A 14,905-nucleotide genomic window follows, 5' to 3' on the forward strand; every position below is an offset into this window, starting at 1 on the left:
AGACATGTGGTGCCAACCACAGGACTGCAATCAAATTGTGACTTTGAGGCCATAAACAGATGTTGTGTTTGTCCCAAAAGACAGACTTCTGTCTCAGGTATGCCTGCACAGTTATTACAGTTCATTTCAGGAACAAGCCAGTCAGGCTGTGTGCTCTCATTGGCCACCTACTAGTGAAGAATAATGCAGCTTGGAAGGGCAATACATGTACACTATACTGCTCTATTTTCATCTGGGTCAGACCCTGGAACAATCAGTCCTGGGTCAAATGAAACATCTATTCATACCAAGTCACAGTCACAGTCAGGGCCTTGCTTCCTTCAAAGAGGAAAATTTTACTTATTTTTTCAGTGAACCTCCTTTCTAATGATGTCATCCAGGTCTGCTTCACGTGTGAACCCAACATATGCCCACTCCACATCCACCTGTTATTTCCTCACTGCTTCTATGTTTTATGTAGGCCACACCGAGCATGTCTACACATGCTGTTAGCACAGAGCAATAAAATCCAGCACATATCACACTGGAATTTATTGCTCCCAGGTACACCATTTGAATGTGTGCTCAGGACCACAGCACACTGAGCCAGGTTGGAGCAGCCCTGGCTGGCATGATGTCTTGGGGGTTGGTCCACCAGCCTCGGGACTGCTCTGACCTGGCTCAACATGCTGTGGAGGGGCTGGCTGAGGCACAACAGTGCTTCAGTGCAGGTCTAGCTGGCAGGCAGCCCCCTCGCTGAAGCACCCTCATGCCCCAGCCAGCCCTGACAGCATCTACACATACATATTCTGTGGCGTAAAGAACTCCACTGCAAGATAATACTTGTATTTACAAGTACTATCTTGTGGAAGAATTAATTAGTATACTCCATCCTAATAGCACTGCATGTGTAGGTGGTGACATTTTGCTGCAGAGCTAATTAGGCAACTCCACAGTAAGTGTCTCACGTGGATGCACCCACTGTGGCTTAAGAGAGTTCCCATTGTTCCTCTCTGTGGTTGCTCTCGAACTCTTGGCTTCTAAGTAAAACACAATAGTGATTGTTTGAAAATACATTATACAATACGGCATTTATTTTCCTTCAAGAATGCTCTCCTCATAATTGTTCCACTTACATATCAACTGAGCTTAGATGCTTTCTGCTCCCTGCCTCTTCCTCAGTGCTAAAGATAAGATGGGTGCAAAATAGCTTCCAGCTTTCTTAATGAGGTATGATGCAGAATAGTATCCAATTTACTCTTCTTTACCTGAACAGGCACTGTTGAAAGGGGAATGACGTGTTGCTCATAAGTAAACCCTGCAGGATACTAATGAAAGAATTGTACTGTGCCTTTTACAACAGTTTAAATCAAAAGTATAAATCCAAATGCAGTGTTTAAAAAGCCAAACAAAGTGAAGTTAAAAAGCTCATAGAGTAGTCAATGGGCCAGATATGATGGATATTTATATGGAATCTATTATCATAATATCCCAGCACTTCATAATCATTTTAACATATTTATCCTCACTGTATTATTATCTCACATTTTTTAGATGGAACACTGAGACCCAGACACTATAAGCACAAAACAAGGCAAGAAACTTCTGTTGGAGCACAGAACTGAACTGTGTTTACCAAGTCTAGATCTCCCCCTGTCTGCTGCAGGGGGCGGTGCCGGGGCAGTACACGGCAGGAGTAGATTGCTGCCATGAGCAGGAAATGTGTTCCCAAGACCCTGCATGTGTAGATGCCTGCCTGGGTCACTTTACTCTAAAATAATTTACTTTAGAATAAACTGATTCCACCTTATTTGCATGTGTAGATGCACCCAGTGAAAATGTGACTTAATATGAAAAAGGTAGCAGAGGGAGATTTTGTCAGTGTTGAGGGTGTCTAGTGTCTAATCAAGGATGCCTTTGTTTCATATGTCTTGCAATATTGTCACTGGGTTACTAGAACTAAGATAAGCCAAAATATTGTATCCTTAGGGCAAAAAAAATGGAAAAAAATTAAGATGCTGATATTCAGAAGAGCTGTTTTTCAGATAGCATAAAAATGCTAAGTAACAACAAAGCAGAAAAAGTAATGGGACACAATAAGGGACTGTAAGATCTTGGAAAACTTATGAATGGATACAGAAGGGTTATTCATGCTATCTACCTGTATATATATACTAGATGTGAAGACCAGTGTTACTGAAAAGGATATGCAAGAGGTAATTTAGAGGCAATAAAGAGAGACGTGAAAAATGAAACAGGAGACACGAAGGAGAATTAGTAAAATAAGGCATGTAAGTGACTGGAAAACTATAAAGCAATGATGGCAAATGAAGGTTTAAGTTTTTTTCTACCACATTAAAATCAAGATGTAAATAAAGTACAGGGATAGAAGTGTGGATTGGATCCTGCCTCTGACATAAGATAGCACCAGGTGCTTCAAAAAAAAGTGCAACATTTGAAAAAATGCAAAATTTGAGATAACCTGCTCCTCAGTGTGGCTCTCCTCATAGTCTGTGGACTTAGACACTCTCTTTAGTCCTGAAACCTGAGGATTTTCCCTCTTTCTGAAACATTTAAGCATTAATGGTCATGTCTACACAAGAAGTTTACTGTGGAGCCAACTAATTAGCTCCACAGAAAAATGTCACCATCCACACGTGCAACACTATTAGGCTTGAGTAAACTAATTTACTCCACCTCAGGATAGTACTTATATGTTGTGGCTAGCTTACAACTGCCACGTTGCCAATGGCATGCCTTGCCTGTTTTAATTGGCTGCACTGGAGTCTCCTTGCCTGCCATGACTTGTTGTTGCATGAGGTTTTACCTGCAGGTGTTGTACAGTAGTCTCCCTTGGACCCTGGGCTACTCTGCTAGTGCTTCTTCTGTGGGGTTCCACATCCCCTACACCTCCCTTTCCACTCGAGTGGTAAGGATCAGCCTTGGTGGTGTCTTGGTGTGATGAGGCTACTGTTTGCTCCCGGGTTGATGCTTAGTCTTGAGACTACTTGCAGGAGAAAGGCTGTGGTTTTGTTAATTAACAAAATAGTAAATGAATACTTAAAAAAAAATGGTTTGAATAGTATACCTGGGGTTTCTGGAGACAGGGTTTGTTCAGTTCCCACGTGGTCCCATGTTGAGGATGCCCTCGGGCTGAGCCTGTGCCTTGGGCCAGCTACTGCCTGGCCACATACCATAGTGTCATTCAGATCATTTCTTCATGGTTATATGACACTCATGGTTAGGATACCTCCCCGCTGGGTGTCTCTGGGTCCGTGGCTGTCTAGGTGAGGGAAAAGGGATCACCAGGTGCCTGAATGGGATTCATAGATTCATAGATCCATAGAAGTAGGGTCGGAAGAGACCTTGTAGATCATCAAGTCTAACACCCTGCCCTGGACAAGAGAGAAAACTGGGCCCAAAAGACCCCTGCCAGGTAGACGTCAAGCTTCCTCTTAAAGACCCCCAGGGTAGGAGCCATCACCACTTCCCTTGGGAGTTGGTTCCAGATCCTTGCTGCCCTGACAGTGAAGTAGTGCCTTCAGATGTCTAGTCTAAACCTACTCTCTAACAACTTATGGCTGTTATTCCTTGTTACCCCAGGGGGGCACTAAGGGGAACAAGGTCTCTCCCAAACCCCGTTGGTGTCCCCTAGTAAGTTTATAGATGGCAACCAGGTCCCCCCTCAGCCTTCTCTTGCAAAGGCTGAACAGGTTCAGGTCCCATAGCCTCTCCTCGTAGGCCCTGCCCTGCTGTACCCAGATCATGTGGGTGGCCCTCCTCTGGACCCTCTCAATGCTGTCCACATCCGTCCTGAAGTGCAGCGCTCATAACTGAACACAGTACTCCAGCTACAGCCTGACCAGTGTCACATAGAGGAGGAGGATCACCTCCTTGGACCTGCTTGTGATGAATCTGTGGATGCAGGACAAGGTACTGTTAGCCCTACTGACCATGACCTCGCATTGTTGGCCCATGTTCATCGTGGAGTCAATAATGACTCCAAGATCTCTTTCCGCCACCATGGTCTCAAGAAGGGAGTTTCCCAGCTTATAAGTGTGCTGCTGGTTCTTCTGCTTGGACCCTTCAGCCAATTTGCAATTCATCTGACTGTGTAGGCATCAATGCCACAGTCACCTAGTTTTTTAATAAGAATAGGGTGGAAGACGGTGTCAAAGGCCTTGCTGAAGTCCATAAAGACTACATCCACCACGACACCTGCATCCAATGCTTTTGTGACCTGATCGTAGAAGGTAATCAGATTGGTCTGACAGGACCTGCCCCCAATGAAAACGTGCTGGTTGCCCTTGAGCATCATCCCTGCTGCTGGCCCATCACAGATGTGCTCCTTGATAATCTTCTTAAACAGCTTCCCCAGGACTGAAGTAAGACTAATGGGTCTATAGTTGCCTGGGTCCTCCCTCTTCCCTTTTTTAAAGATGGGGACCACCTTGGCCCTCTTCCAGTCATCTGGCACCTGACCAGAGCACCACACGTGCTTGGAAAGCCATGCCAGGGGCCCTGCAATAACCCCTTCCAATTCCTTCAACACCCTGAGGTGGAGAGCATCTGGACCTGCTTATTTGAACATGTCCAGCCCCTCCAAAAGCTCTCTAACCCAGTCGTCCCTGACCATAGGCCTGGCAGCATTTCTCCCAACTCCATCTGGAATCTTGGTTGGGGAATCCCAGTCCCCGCACAAGAAAATGGAGGTGAAGAATTTGTTAAAGAGGCCTGCTTTCTCCTCTGGTGCAACCATCAGATTGCCAAACATATTCTTCAGAGACCCCACATTACCCAGTGCTTTCTTCATTCTCCCTATATATTTAAAAAAGGACTTTTTATTATCTTTGATCCTTGACACTAGCCCTAGCTCTGTATCTGGCTTAGCTTGCCGCATATATACAAGTACTTGTGGTGGAGTAAAGGACTATGCTACAAAGCACATGTAGACACTGACATGGCTGGCTGGGGCACAAGGGTGCTTCAGTGTGGAGGCTGCCTGCCTACTGGCTTCGCATTGGAGTACCTTCATTCCCTAGCCAGCCCCTCTGCTGTACACTGATCCAGTGTGGAGCAGCTCCAGGATTGTAGGCTGACCACCCAACAGGGTACCCAGCCAGCCGGAGCTGCTCTGATGTGACTCAATGTGCTGTGGTCCCGGGCACACATGCACATGTGGCGTCTGGGAGAAATAAACTCCAGTGCAATGTGTGTCAGAATTTACTGCTTCACCATAATAGCATGTGTAGATGCACCTAGTGATGCAAAGCTAGACACTTGTGTTAGTTCTTAATGCCTTTTTGAAAAGAAAGAGTGAAAGTAAATTTTTCTCTCTCCCCTTCCTCCATTATTTATGGGCTTTTTCTGTTTAAAAAATTCTAGTCCTACAAACCCTTAAGCAGATGTGTGATTTAGTCTATAAGTGAGTCCCACTCAGTATGGACAAATATATTCAGGTTTGACATTTATCACGTTCATATGCAATTTGTTCTCCCGCTTAGATTAGGGCTTTAGTATGTTAACTGTTTACAGCAAGGCTCATCTATGTCCAGCACCTAAACTTAATTGTGCTTCTAGAAACTACTGTAATAACAAAAAAACCCAAACTTATTTGGGATTGTGCCAGAAGAGTGGGTGTATGATAAACATGAAAGAATCTGCAACTGGAAGAAAATGATCCAGGGTTATTGAACAGGAGCCTTCCAGGAGGTGCAACATTAGTTTCCTTTTGGCTGCACTTTAACACATAACCCTTCCAGTCCTCCTAAACCATATCTGGCTTATTGCTTTCATTACTTTCAGTTCCAAAGGAAGCTGCATAATGTATCAATAAGACGTTATCCCATATATTTAAATGCCTTGTTTAAAAGGGAAAGTATTGGGTGAGTTTATTAAACAGATTCCAACTCTTTCAGATTTTTGGATATTGGAGTTTTTCATGAGACAATGTTTGGGTTTGATAGCCCCTCCTGAAATTTAGTCCTTGCATATTGATTAGTTTTGAGCACTTGAGCACACAATACTTGAATAATAAGTCTCCCTTCCCTCTGGTCTCCATTTTCAGTTTTTTTGTTTGCTTGTTTGTTTTTTCCCCATAAGCATATATTAGTTGTGGTTGTAAGGCTGCATATACAATCCCTGAAGACAATAGCAAAGCTTCCACTTTAATCTTGCAGGGTCTGAGCCAAGGTTGAGCAGGATCTTTGTAAAATTGAAGTTTTTCTCTAGTTGAACTTTATGAAATAATAGCTTGCCTCTTGTTTGAGGGGGGAATGATGATTTAACTTGAAAACCAGCCCTTAAAGTATGGAACTCTACATTTCCAAACATCATCTTCTATTTTTTATATTGTTGTTGTTCATGCCATCCGTTCCCCCCTGCCCCAGTTAAAGGGGCAACTGTGGCCATGTGTAGGCAAAATGAGGGGCGTGTGTGCACAACACTTTAAAGCGAGCTAAATACTTTTGCACCACTTTAATTGTATCAGTATTTGCACACCTTGGTGGAGTATTGCGCATTAATTCCAACTGCTGTAGGAAATTTGATGGCATAATGCACCTTAAATGACTTGGGGCACAGCAAACTAAAACTCCTTCCTCCAAGTTCCAAACAGATTGTATTAGCAATGTCCACTTCCTACACTCATGTTCTCTCTGTGTTGGCTCCAGAGAGAAGTACCTCTACTTCAGCTTCATACCACAAGACCTACAGATGAGGTTCTATAGGCTCCTAAGGTAGCTTTAGGATTCCTTTGTGTCAATGGCAAAAAGGACAACCTAGGCTATTGCTTACATACAATTTTAGAATTCTATTGAGTGTAAGACCTCAAGACCCTGTTATAGCATCTAGTTTGGCATCCTATATATTATGGTCATTACATGTCATCCAGATGCCTTATGTTATGACTAATAACTTTAGTTAGACTAAAGTCCTCATGAAACTAAATTCCCTATCACAGGCAGTGGGTAGAAGAGTCCAAGGTATTGCTAATGCCCACATTCCCTTTATTAACAGTGTTCCCTGCACCTATTTTTGGCTAGGAAATTCTGTAAATATGATTTGCCGTCATTGACAAGATTATCAGTGTTCTTTAAGCTACTACTTTCAAATTCCTTTCATCCTTCTAATTTCCATAACCAAGGATAAGAAGATTCAGTTTTGAGTCACTTATTGAACCTCTACTGAAAGATTCAGAGTATTCAGTCCACTCACTGGTTTTAACAGGAATTGTGGAGGCATCATTAATAATTTGTAAATTCCACTCGAAAATTAGCAGCTGGGGAAGGGCCGTGAGGCAAGGGAGCTCCTTTCCACTGTGCCCCTCACCTCCAGCTCCAGCCAAGCAAACCTGAGCCTTCAGCTGCCTGAGCTGCCTGCTGGTCTCTCCCCACTTCACCTCCCCTCCCTCCCCCACTGACAGCCCTCCAGGTGCTGGGGCATCATCACCAGTGTGAACATCAGCCCAGCCCTGCAAAGACACTAAAAAGTAATCCTCAAGGGAACACAAGTTCTCTAAGGCACTTTGTTCTATAGCTAATAGCTGATTTGATGAGGGTTAATTTTTTGTGCACAATTTTTTGTCTGACTGGCCATTTTAAAAGCACTCTGCACCCATGCACATGTGTTATATCACACCTGTAGAGTATTTTCAGGGGCCCAGTTGCAAAAAAAAAATTGACTTGTGTAAGCAACCATAATGTACTATTATTAGTGCATTAAGATTTGTTTTTAGCATGTATGTATAGTGATATTATTCCACGGTAGTGCCATAAAGTAGGAAATAAACAAAATAGTATACAGGGTCCTTTCTACACAAATACCCCAAATACTATATAAATGCCTTTTTGACTCAGGCAAGGGCAAAAGGTAAAAACAGATGCCAGCTTAATCTGGGGCTCACTGTCTTGAGCTTTGACACATACGAAAACAGCTGGAGAAGAGTCATTGACACACAGAGCTTAGATGGAAATTAAGTCAAAGTAGCTGCTATTGTCCCAGGGCAAAGTGTTAATTTGTATACCTCCCAGTCACTTAACATGGGATGTAGAGTTTGGCCAACTGTAGGATGTCAGGTTAAAAAGCTTTGTCCCAGGAGAAATCCAACCTATGCTTTTAGCCTAAGAGATCAGTCAACTGTCTTTTGAGATTGGGGGAACCATCTCCTCCACTAAACTGCTCAAAGGCTTGAAAGTATTGTTTCAGAAAACTACAGGGAAAAGAGAAATAACTAAAAATAAGGAGGCCTAGAGAACAGGAACACAAACAGGATAATAAGAAGTTTGACAGAAGATGTATGTTTCCATTCCTTTTATTTTATGCTGGATGTCCTTATAGAATCATTACTATTTGCTGTTTAATATTAAGAGGTATTTTGTTAATGTTAGCAATGGATACATGGCCAAAATGTTTACAGAATTCATCATGTTCTTCTCTTTGCTAATACCTAATCATTGTGCTATTTCCTAACAGGTGAGATGACTCTTAAAACGCAACACGTTCAGGATTCTAAAATGGGATTTGTAATCAATGCAATATATTCCATGGCCTATGGTCTCCACAACATGCAGACATCATTATGTCCAGGCTATGTGGGCCTCTGTGATGCTATGAAGCCAATAGATGGTCAAAAACTTCTAGACTCTCTCATGAAGACTAATTTCACCGGAGTTTCTGGGGACATGATCTTGTTTGATGAAAATGGAGACTCACCAGGAAGGTACTGTTAATAACTCCTCGTTGTTTACTGAATGGGTCCCTGTCTTGTTCCCTAAATTTGTTCCAACTTAACCAAGGCAGACACCTCCTTCTAAATGCTCCTATAAAGCATTTTGTTACTATTGTGATGAGAGTCCCATAGATAAAGGAAGAAATTATCTCTCTCCTGCACTTAGGTTACAAAACTGGTTTTCTACTGGTGTCTGCTCAAAGGAACATACTAGTAATTCTGCTTAGTGGAAGGGACACTTCAAAAATTGTTTCATTCCTGTTCAGAATAGAAATGTAAAATTTTGAATTCTCCAGAAAAGGAGGTAAACCCAAGTTCAAAGGCAGTCTGCTTTGAATCAGACCCAGGAATCCCTGTAGTCTGCAACATCAAGGCAGTCACCATGGTCCTCTTCTTAATGCTGGGAGGAAACCAGGTAGTTTTATGATGAAAACCTACCATATTTTATGGTGTCTAGGATGACACATTGTATAAGTCGACTCCATGTTCCTGTAAAAAAAATTAAGATTTTTGTATGTCCTTTGTACATGTTGACCCCACCTTGGTGTGCAAGGCACTGGAAGCCTGGGTGGGCTTGTGGGAGAGGCAGCATGCAGTCAGGCTCCCGGGAACTTGGATCGGGGCCCTGAGAGCTTGGGCAGCACACAGCCCACTGGCAGTCTGCCTGGCTGGCCCTGGGGGGCACTGACACCACAGAGGGAAGGATCAGAGCCCCACAGCTCAGGGAATGCCTGGCCCAGCAGAAGCTCACTCCCAGCTGTGGGGCAAGTGGTGAGGCCCGGCCAAAAGCAGGATCAGGCCCTTCACCACGTCTGCATTTGGCAGGTGCCTGCAACCAGCAGGACACCTGGCACCACCCAGGAAGCCTCCCACCTGCTCAGCAACCTGCACTGCCCCTGTGGCAACCCATCCCCTTTCTGTTCAGCACCAGGCATCCTGCTAGCTGCAGGCACCTACTAATGACAGAACCAACAAGGAGCCTGATCCTGCTTTTGACAGAGCCTCCCTGCCTGACCTATGGCTGGGGGATGAGCTGCTGCTGGGCTGGGCAGCCCCTGAGCTGCTGGGGGGCCCGGTTCTTCCCTCTGCAGTAGCAGGACCCCCTGGGGCTGGCCAGGCAGGCTGCCAGTAGCCCAAGCTCCCAGGGAGCTCCCAGGGGTCCAGGAAGCACCACTCACAGGGGACAGTGTATAAGTCAAGGTTGAATTTTAAGAGGCAAAAACTGGACTTCAGAAATCAAGTTATATACTGTGAAGTATGGTACTTGCAGGATTCCCTCAAAGCATCATCAAAATTGATGCATCTTTGTGAAACATTTTAGATTTTGACAAACTGGAAGATTTGGTGAAAAGAATGTTTGGGATTTTTGTGACTAAAAAGGACTTAGTCCAGATTCACACTGAGGTATGTATATTGGGTTGTATTGGTACATGGATTTAGAAAACCACATGCCTTTTCATAGTTATATTCTTGCCTCTGTACGTCGTAAGAAACAGATGCCCTGTGGAAATGACAATGCTTTTCACATTGGGTGTCTATACACATGCTCCAGGGTGGAGGGTGAGGGTGGTTTAATTAGAGTGGCTTTCAGATGGTTGTGACCACAGTGTCACATGTATTCAGTGTCCGGTGCTTCAAAATGATGGTGGGGGCACTTTAATTAAAGTTCATTCGATGACCTTCAGTTAAAGAACCTCCTTCACCATTCTGAAATGCAGGGACACTGAATACATGTGACATGGAGGCTGCTGAAGCATGCTAACTAGCATGCTCCAGCAAACATGCAGTAGACTTGATTAATTGAGTCTGCTCCAAAGTGTGCTAATTAGCACACATAAGAGAAGAGTTCCACCATGTGTATAGGTTCCCATAATTAAAGAAACCATTGTGACCCACAAGTTGCAATCTACATAGTTGCAAATATAGCTTTCATTTTCACAAACTTTGAGTTTTACCTAATTCCTGTAAAAGACGTATGCTATTTTAATTTAATATAAAGCATGAAATTTTCTGATATTTTTTAAAAGAAAAAGGGTCAAGGAATTGAAACTCATGGGGAATAGTTTGACAGGCAACAATAGGATATGGTGTCCTGAACAAAATTCTCACTTAGCATAGCAAGGCATCCAGATTGACTGAGTACCTAGCTTAGTGAGGCACTGTGGCTTTCAGGAAGCACTCTCTCCCTGCCTGCTGTATATAATAGAATTTGCAGTGCACAAACTAATGGATCACATGCAGAAAAAGGTCTCAAATTATGGTTTCTTAAAACATATGGACTAAAATTGTCTAATCTTTCTGCTTCCATGAAGAATGGAGTTCACTTGCTCAAAATATTAAGGTTGGACAATTATTTCTTTCCAAAGATGAAGAACATTTGTCAGCAACATCTACCTTTATTTTGCAGCTTCCAGTTTGTCTTGTTGAAGAACTGTTTCCTAGTGTCTAGCTTCAGCAGAAATGTGACTGTTGTTTGCAATAATAGGAGAAAGGTGCAAGGTTACATTGTAAAAACTCATCCTTTCCTCTTTTTTTTCAAAAAGCTGCATCCCTAGCATGTAATGATTGTGTCATTGTAGAAGCTGAATGCATTGTTTCTGGTAACCACTTCTTTCACATGGAACATGCAGTAGTTGGCTGCTATATTCTGTCACTTTTACCTTTTCACTAGTATATGTAGTCCTAAGAAAGAAGACAGCTCTCTCTTTCTAAGATGCTTTCAATTTTTAAGGTAATTGGCATTACAAGGGCCTATCTCAAAATAGTGTCCTATTTTGTGTTGTGTTGTGGGCATGCTAAAAAGCAACCCTTAATACAGCTTTCACTTGTGAAATAGAGGTGCAGACAGAAGTGCAGCTCTCAGCTGCAATTCAGAACAATTTCTACAAAGCGCACTAAAAATTAACCCTCAAGGGAACACAAGTTCCCTAAGGCACTCTGTTCTATAGCACCTTCAGTTAATGGCTGATTTGATGAGGGTTAATTTTTTGTGTTTTCAGCCATTTTAAAAGCACTCTGCAACCATGCACATGTATTATGTCACAGCTGTAAAGTACTTTCACGGGTCCAAACAAGCAAAAAAAATGTAACTTGTGTAAGCACCCATGATGTACTATTACTAGTGCATTAAGATTTCTTTTTAGCATGTAAGTATAGTGATATTATAAGTGTTTAAGTGTATAAAGTGATATTATAAAGTGTTTAAGTGGATACATTTCTAAATCTGTTCTACTTCAGAACAACCAATCTTTCTTAGTTAGTTGGCTAATGAGACTTAAATCTTCATGGCTGATCTAAATTTGCGTTGTTGCTATGTTCCAGTCACATGACAGATAAATAACAATAATCTTCTCTGCCCCAGGGAACTCACAATACTAAATAACAAAAGCTACCTGCTGAGCACTCTTCCCCAGTCCAGCAAAGTCCTTCAGCATGCATTTAATTTTGAGCACATAGATAGCGTTTTGGAAGACTTGCACATATTTATCTAGTATGGAATAGAAGGACTTGGAGAAAGTAAATTGATATGGAAGGACTTATCACTCATTCACAGAAGGAAAGCCATCCGAGAGTTATGAAAACTCTGAAGAAGGAATTAAAAAGCCAGTTAAAGAATGTGTTGATGTTCAAGGTAGAACCCAGCTACAATCACAGTGACCAGTAGTGCCAGGCCTTGTGTTCTGCAACTGGTTGTGCAAAAAGTGCTTTGGACTGTAAACTGAGCAATAGTGGAAACCTATCATGCCATCTGGTCTCTGAAGCAACTAACAGTCTCCAGGTAGTTTCAGGGGAGCAGTAGCTACTGACCACCTAAAACAACAAAGGACCAATTAAGACTAGGTGTTATTAGTCCACTAGTTCTATTCTCACAGTAGGACTTTTGGGAAATAAAAAATGTAGGGGGCTGTTGATAAGTATCATTTTTCAGACGTTCCCTTCTGTTCATTTTAATGCAATGCCTTTATAGTTGTTTTGTTTTTTGGTAATGATTTACAGGTTACCTGTCCTTGGTGCCAGAATTATGTTGAATGTTGGCACTACAGTTTGTTCCTTTCCCACACATCTCTGAACTCTCAATCCTTGCAAAGCAGCATTATAAGAAGCATCACCATAATCTAAGAAGGCTAGCTATGGGTCCCACTGGTACTTTTATGACAAAGGTCTTCTACTGCTAGTCATCCTGGACCCATCTCTGTTGCCCTCAGACAGCAATTTGAGAGGAAAATTTAACTGGGATGAATAGGGTTGTGGAGTAGATTTGATTAGCTGCATTAATATGCACATCAATCTTTGAAGAGCCTCATTGTTTTGAAGTCTTTCCAGTTCTGTGGTTGCCTCTACCTTTCTGGTTGAACTCTTTCCTAAAATTAATTCAGATCCAGAAACTGCCTCCACTTTCTCTACCTCTTTCTACTCATGCATCTTATATGAAACAGGAAGATTGAGAGCCTAGTCATAATCTCATCAGGCCCAAGTGTATGCCCTAACCATCAGTTTGAAACTATTCCACTTGTCTTCCAACCACCATCACAGACTGTTAGCCTGTTGGTTAGGGTGCTCTCCTGCGAGGTGAAAAATGGGATGCATCTCCTTTCAGGAAAGAAGTCTGGGCGGTGAATCCTGAGTACAGAGAGGCATCTCCTTTCAGCCTTCCGTAAGCTGCAGAGAGGTGTGAGGTTTTTGCTGCTTTTCTCAGTATTTCACTGCTGAGAGTCAGTATCGTTCACCTTGCCCACACAATCACAGCACCACACAATTGCAGCTGCTATGCTTCTGGTTCAGGAGGTAGGCCACAAAGAGCAGAATAGCATGTTTGAAGGTATTGCTGGCACAGTAAGCATGCAGTGTACACATACCTGATAGAAAACAGAATAGATGGAGACCGGAAATATTTTTTTATTCTTTCATTGTGTTATTTATTTTGGCATTTTAAGTTGATTGAGTTAACTTGAAATGTTTAGTGATTTTAGCCCCCACACATCTGTATCTTCCCTTTTTGTTTCAAAAGGTATGAGATCATGAATTTTAAGAAGATGGGGAAAGATTACTTTGACTATATCAATGTTGGAAGCTGGGACAATGGGGAACTGAAAATGGATGATGACGAAATATGGTCTGAGAAAAACATTATCATCAGATCGGTCTGCAGTGAACCATGTGAAAAAGGCCAGATAAAGGTAAAGTATTCTGTATTTGATTGTGTATAATTTGTATAGCCTTGAAATGTTGCCCAGAAGGTTAACATCAAAATGTAAGTTATATTTCTGAAGTCCTTTGGCACCTAAACCCCTCCCTACAGAGTTATATATGTGCTTATTACCTTTATTGTAATGATCACATTACTTTTTATTGCCTTCCACTACTGCCAGTATCCCTCTGCTGACTCCTTTTGTTCAATTTAGGTTGTAAAATCTCTGGGACACAGTGAGTGCATCTACATGAGGGGCTAACAGTGCAGTAGCCTAATAATACTGTGCAGTAGCACATCACAGCACAAACGGTGCCAATATACTACTGTGCAGTAGTATTAGGCTACTGTGCAATAGCGTCACGAAAAAGTTCTTCACCAGTGCTACTGAACTCTGGTCACTGCTCATTTATTTAGTACTGAATTATACAAGTATTAAACAAAATGCACAGTAACCACTGCACGTTAATGAACATGTAGACATACCCAGTCTGTCTCTCTAGAATAGTGCTTTTTAACCTGTGGTTCGTGGACTCCTGGAGTCTGCATGCTATGTCTAAGGGGTCCACAAAAGATGACTATGTTCAATTAAAAATATGTGAATACCCATACTTACGATTAAAAGTGGTCCTCAACTCTATTTGAAATTTTTTAGGGATATACAAATGAAAAAAGACTAAAAACCACTGCTCTGGAAAAAGGAAAGGTTTATACAGCACCTAGAACAAGGGGGTCCTAATCCCTGATTGTAATAAGCTAAAATGCAGATTTAGGAGCCCAAATACAGGCACCCCAGCCTAACTTTTTAAGAGCCCGTAGTTTCTGGTTTGGATGTTACAGTTGTTCAATTCTTACCATGCTCCTTAATAATCATATTTTGCTTTGCTTTGAGAACATTTCACCATCCAGCGCAAGGCAGCAAAGGCATGCAGTAAGGCAGCAGCCCTAGATTTTAGGAGGGCAAACTTCAACGAGCTAAGGAGGATAGTTGGAGAAGCGCTGAGGTCCCG

The 14,905-nt window shown here is 42.4% G+C and overlaps 1 protein-coding gene across 3 annotated transcripts in view; it reads left to right on the forward strand.

The window, feature by feature from the left end:
• Positions 1-14,905, forward strand: part of GRM5 (glutamate metabotropic receptor 5) — a 396,220-nt gene that overhangs the window by 320,937 nt on the left and 60,378 nt on the right. For all 3 annotated transcript variants that reach the window (XM_019530366.1, XM_019530368.1, XM_019530369.1), the window contains exons 4-5: positions 8,452-8,698; positions 13,716-13,884. In XM_019530366.1, coding sequence (XP_019385911.1) covers positions 8,452-8,698; positions 13,716-13,884 — 416 coding nt within the window. The remainder of the gene's footprint in view (positions 1-8,451; positions 8,699-13,715; positions 13,885-14,905) is intronic.

This window comes from Crocodylus porosus, unplaced genomic scaffold, assembly GCF_001723895.1.
Source record: "Crocodylus porosus isolate Cpor-Errol unplaced genomic scaffold, CroPor_comp1, whole genome shotgun sequence".
In the NCBI taxonomy this organism is placed as follows: Eukaryota; Metazoa; Chordata; order Crocodylia; family Crocodylidae; genus Crocodylus; species Crocodylus porosus.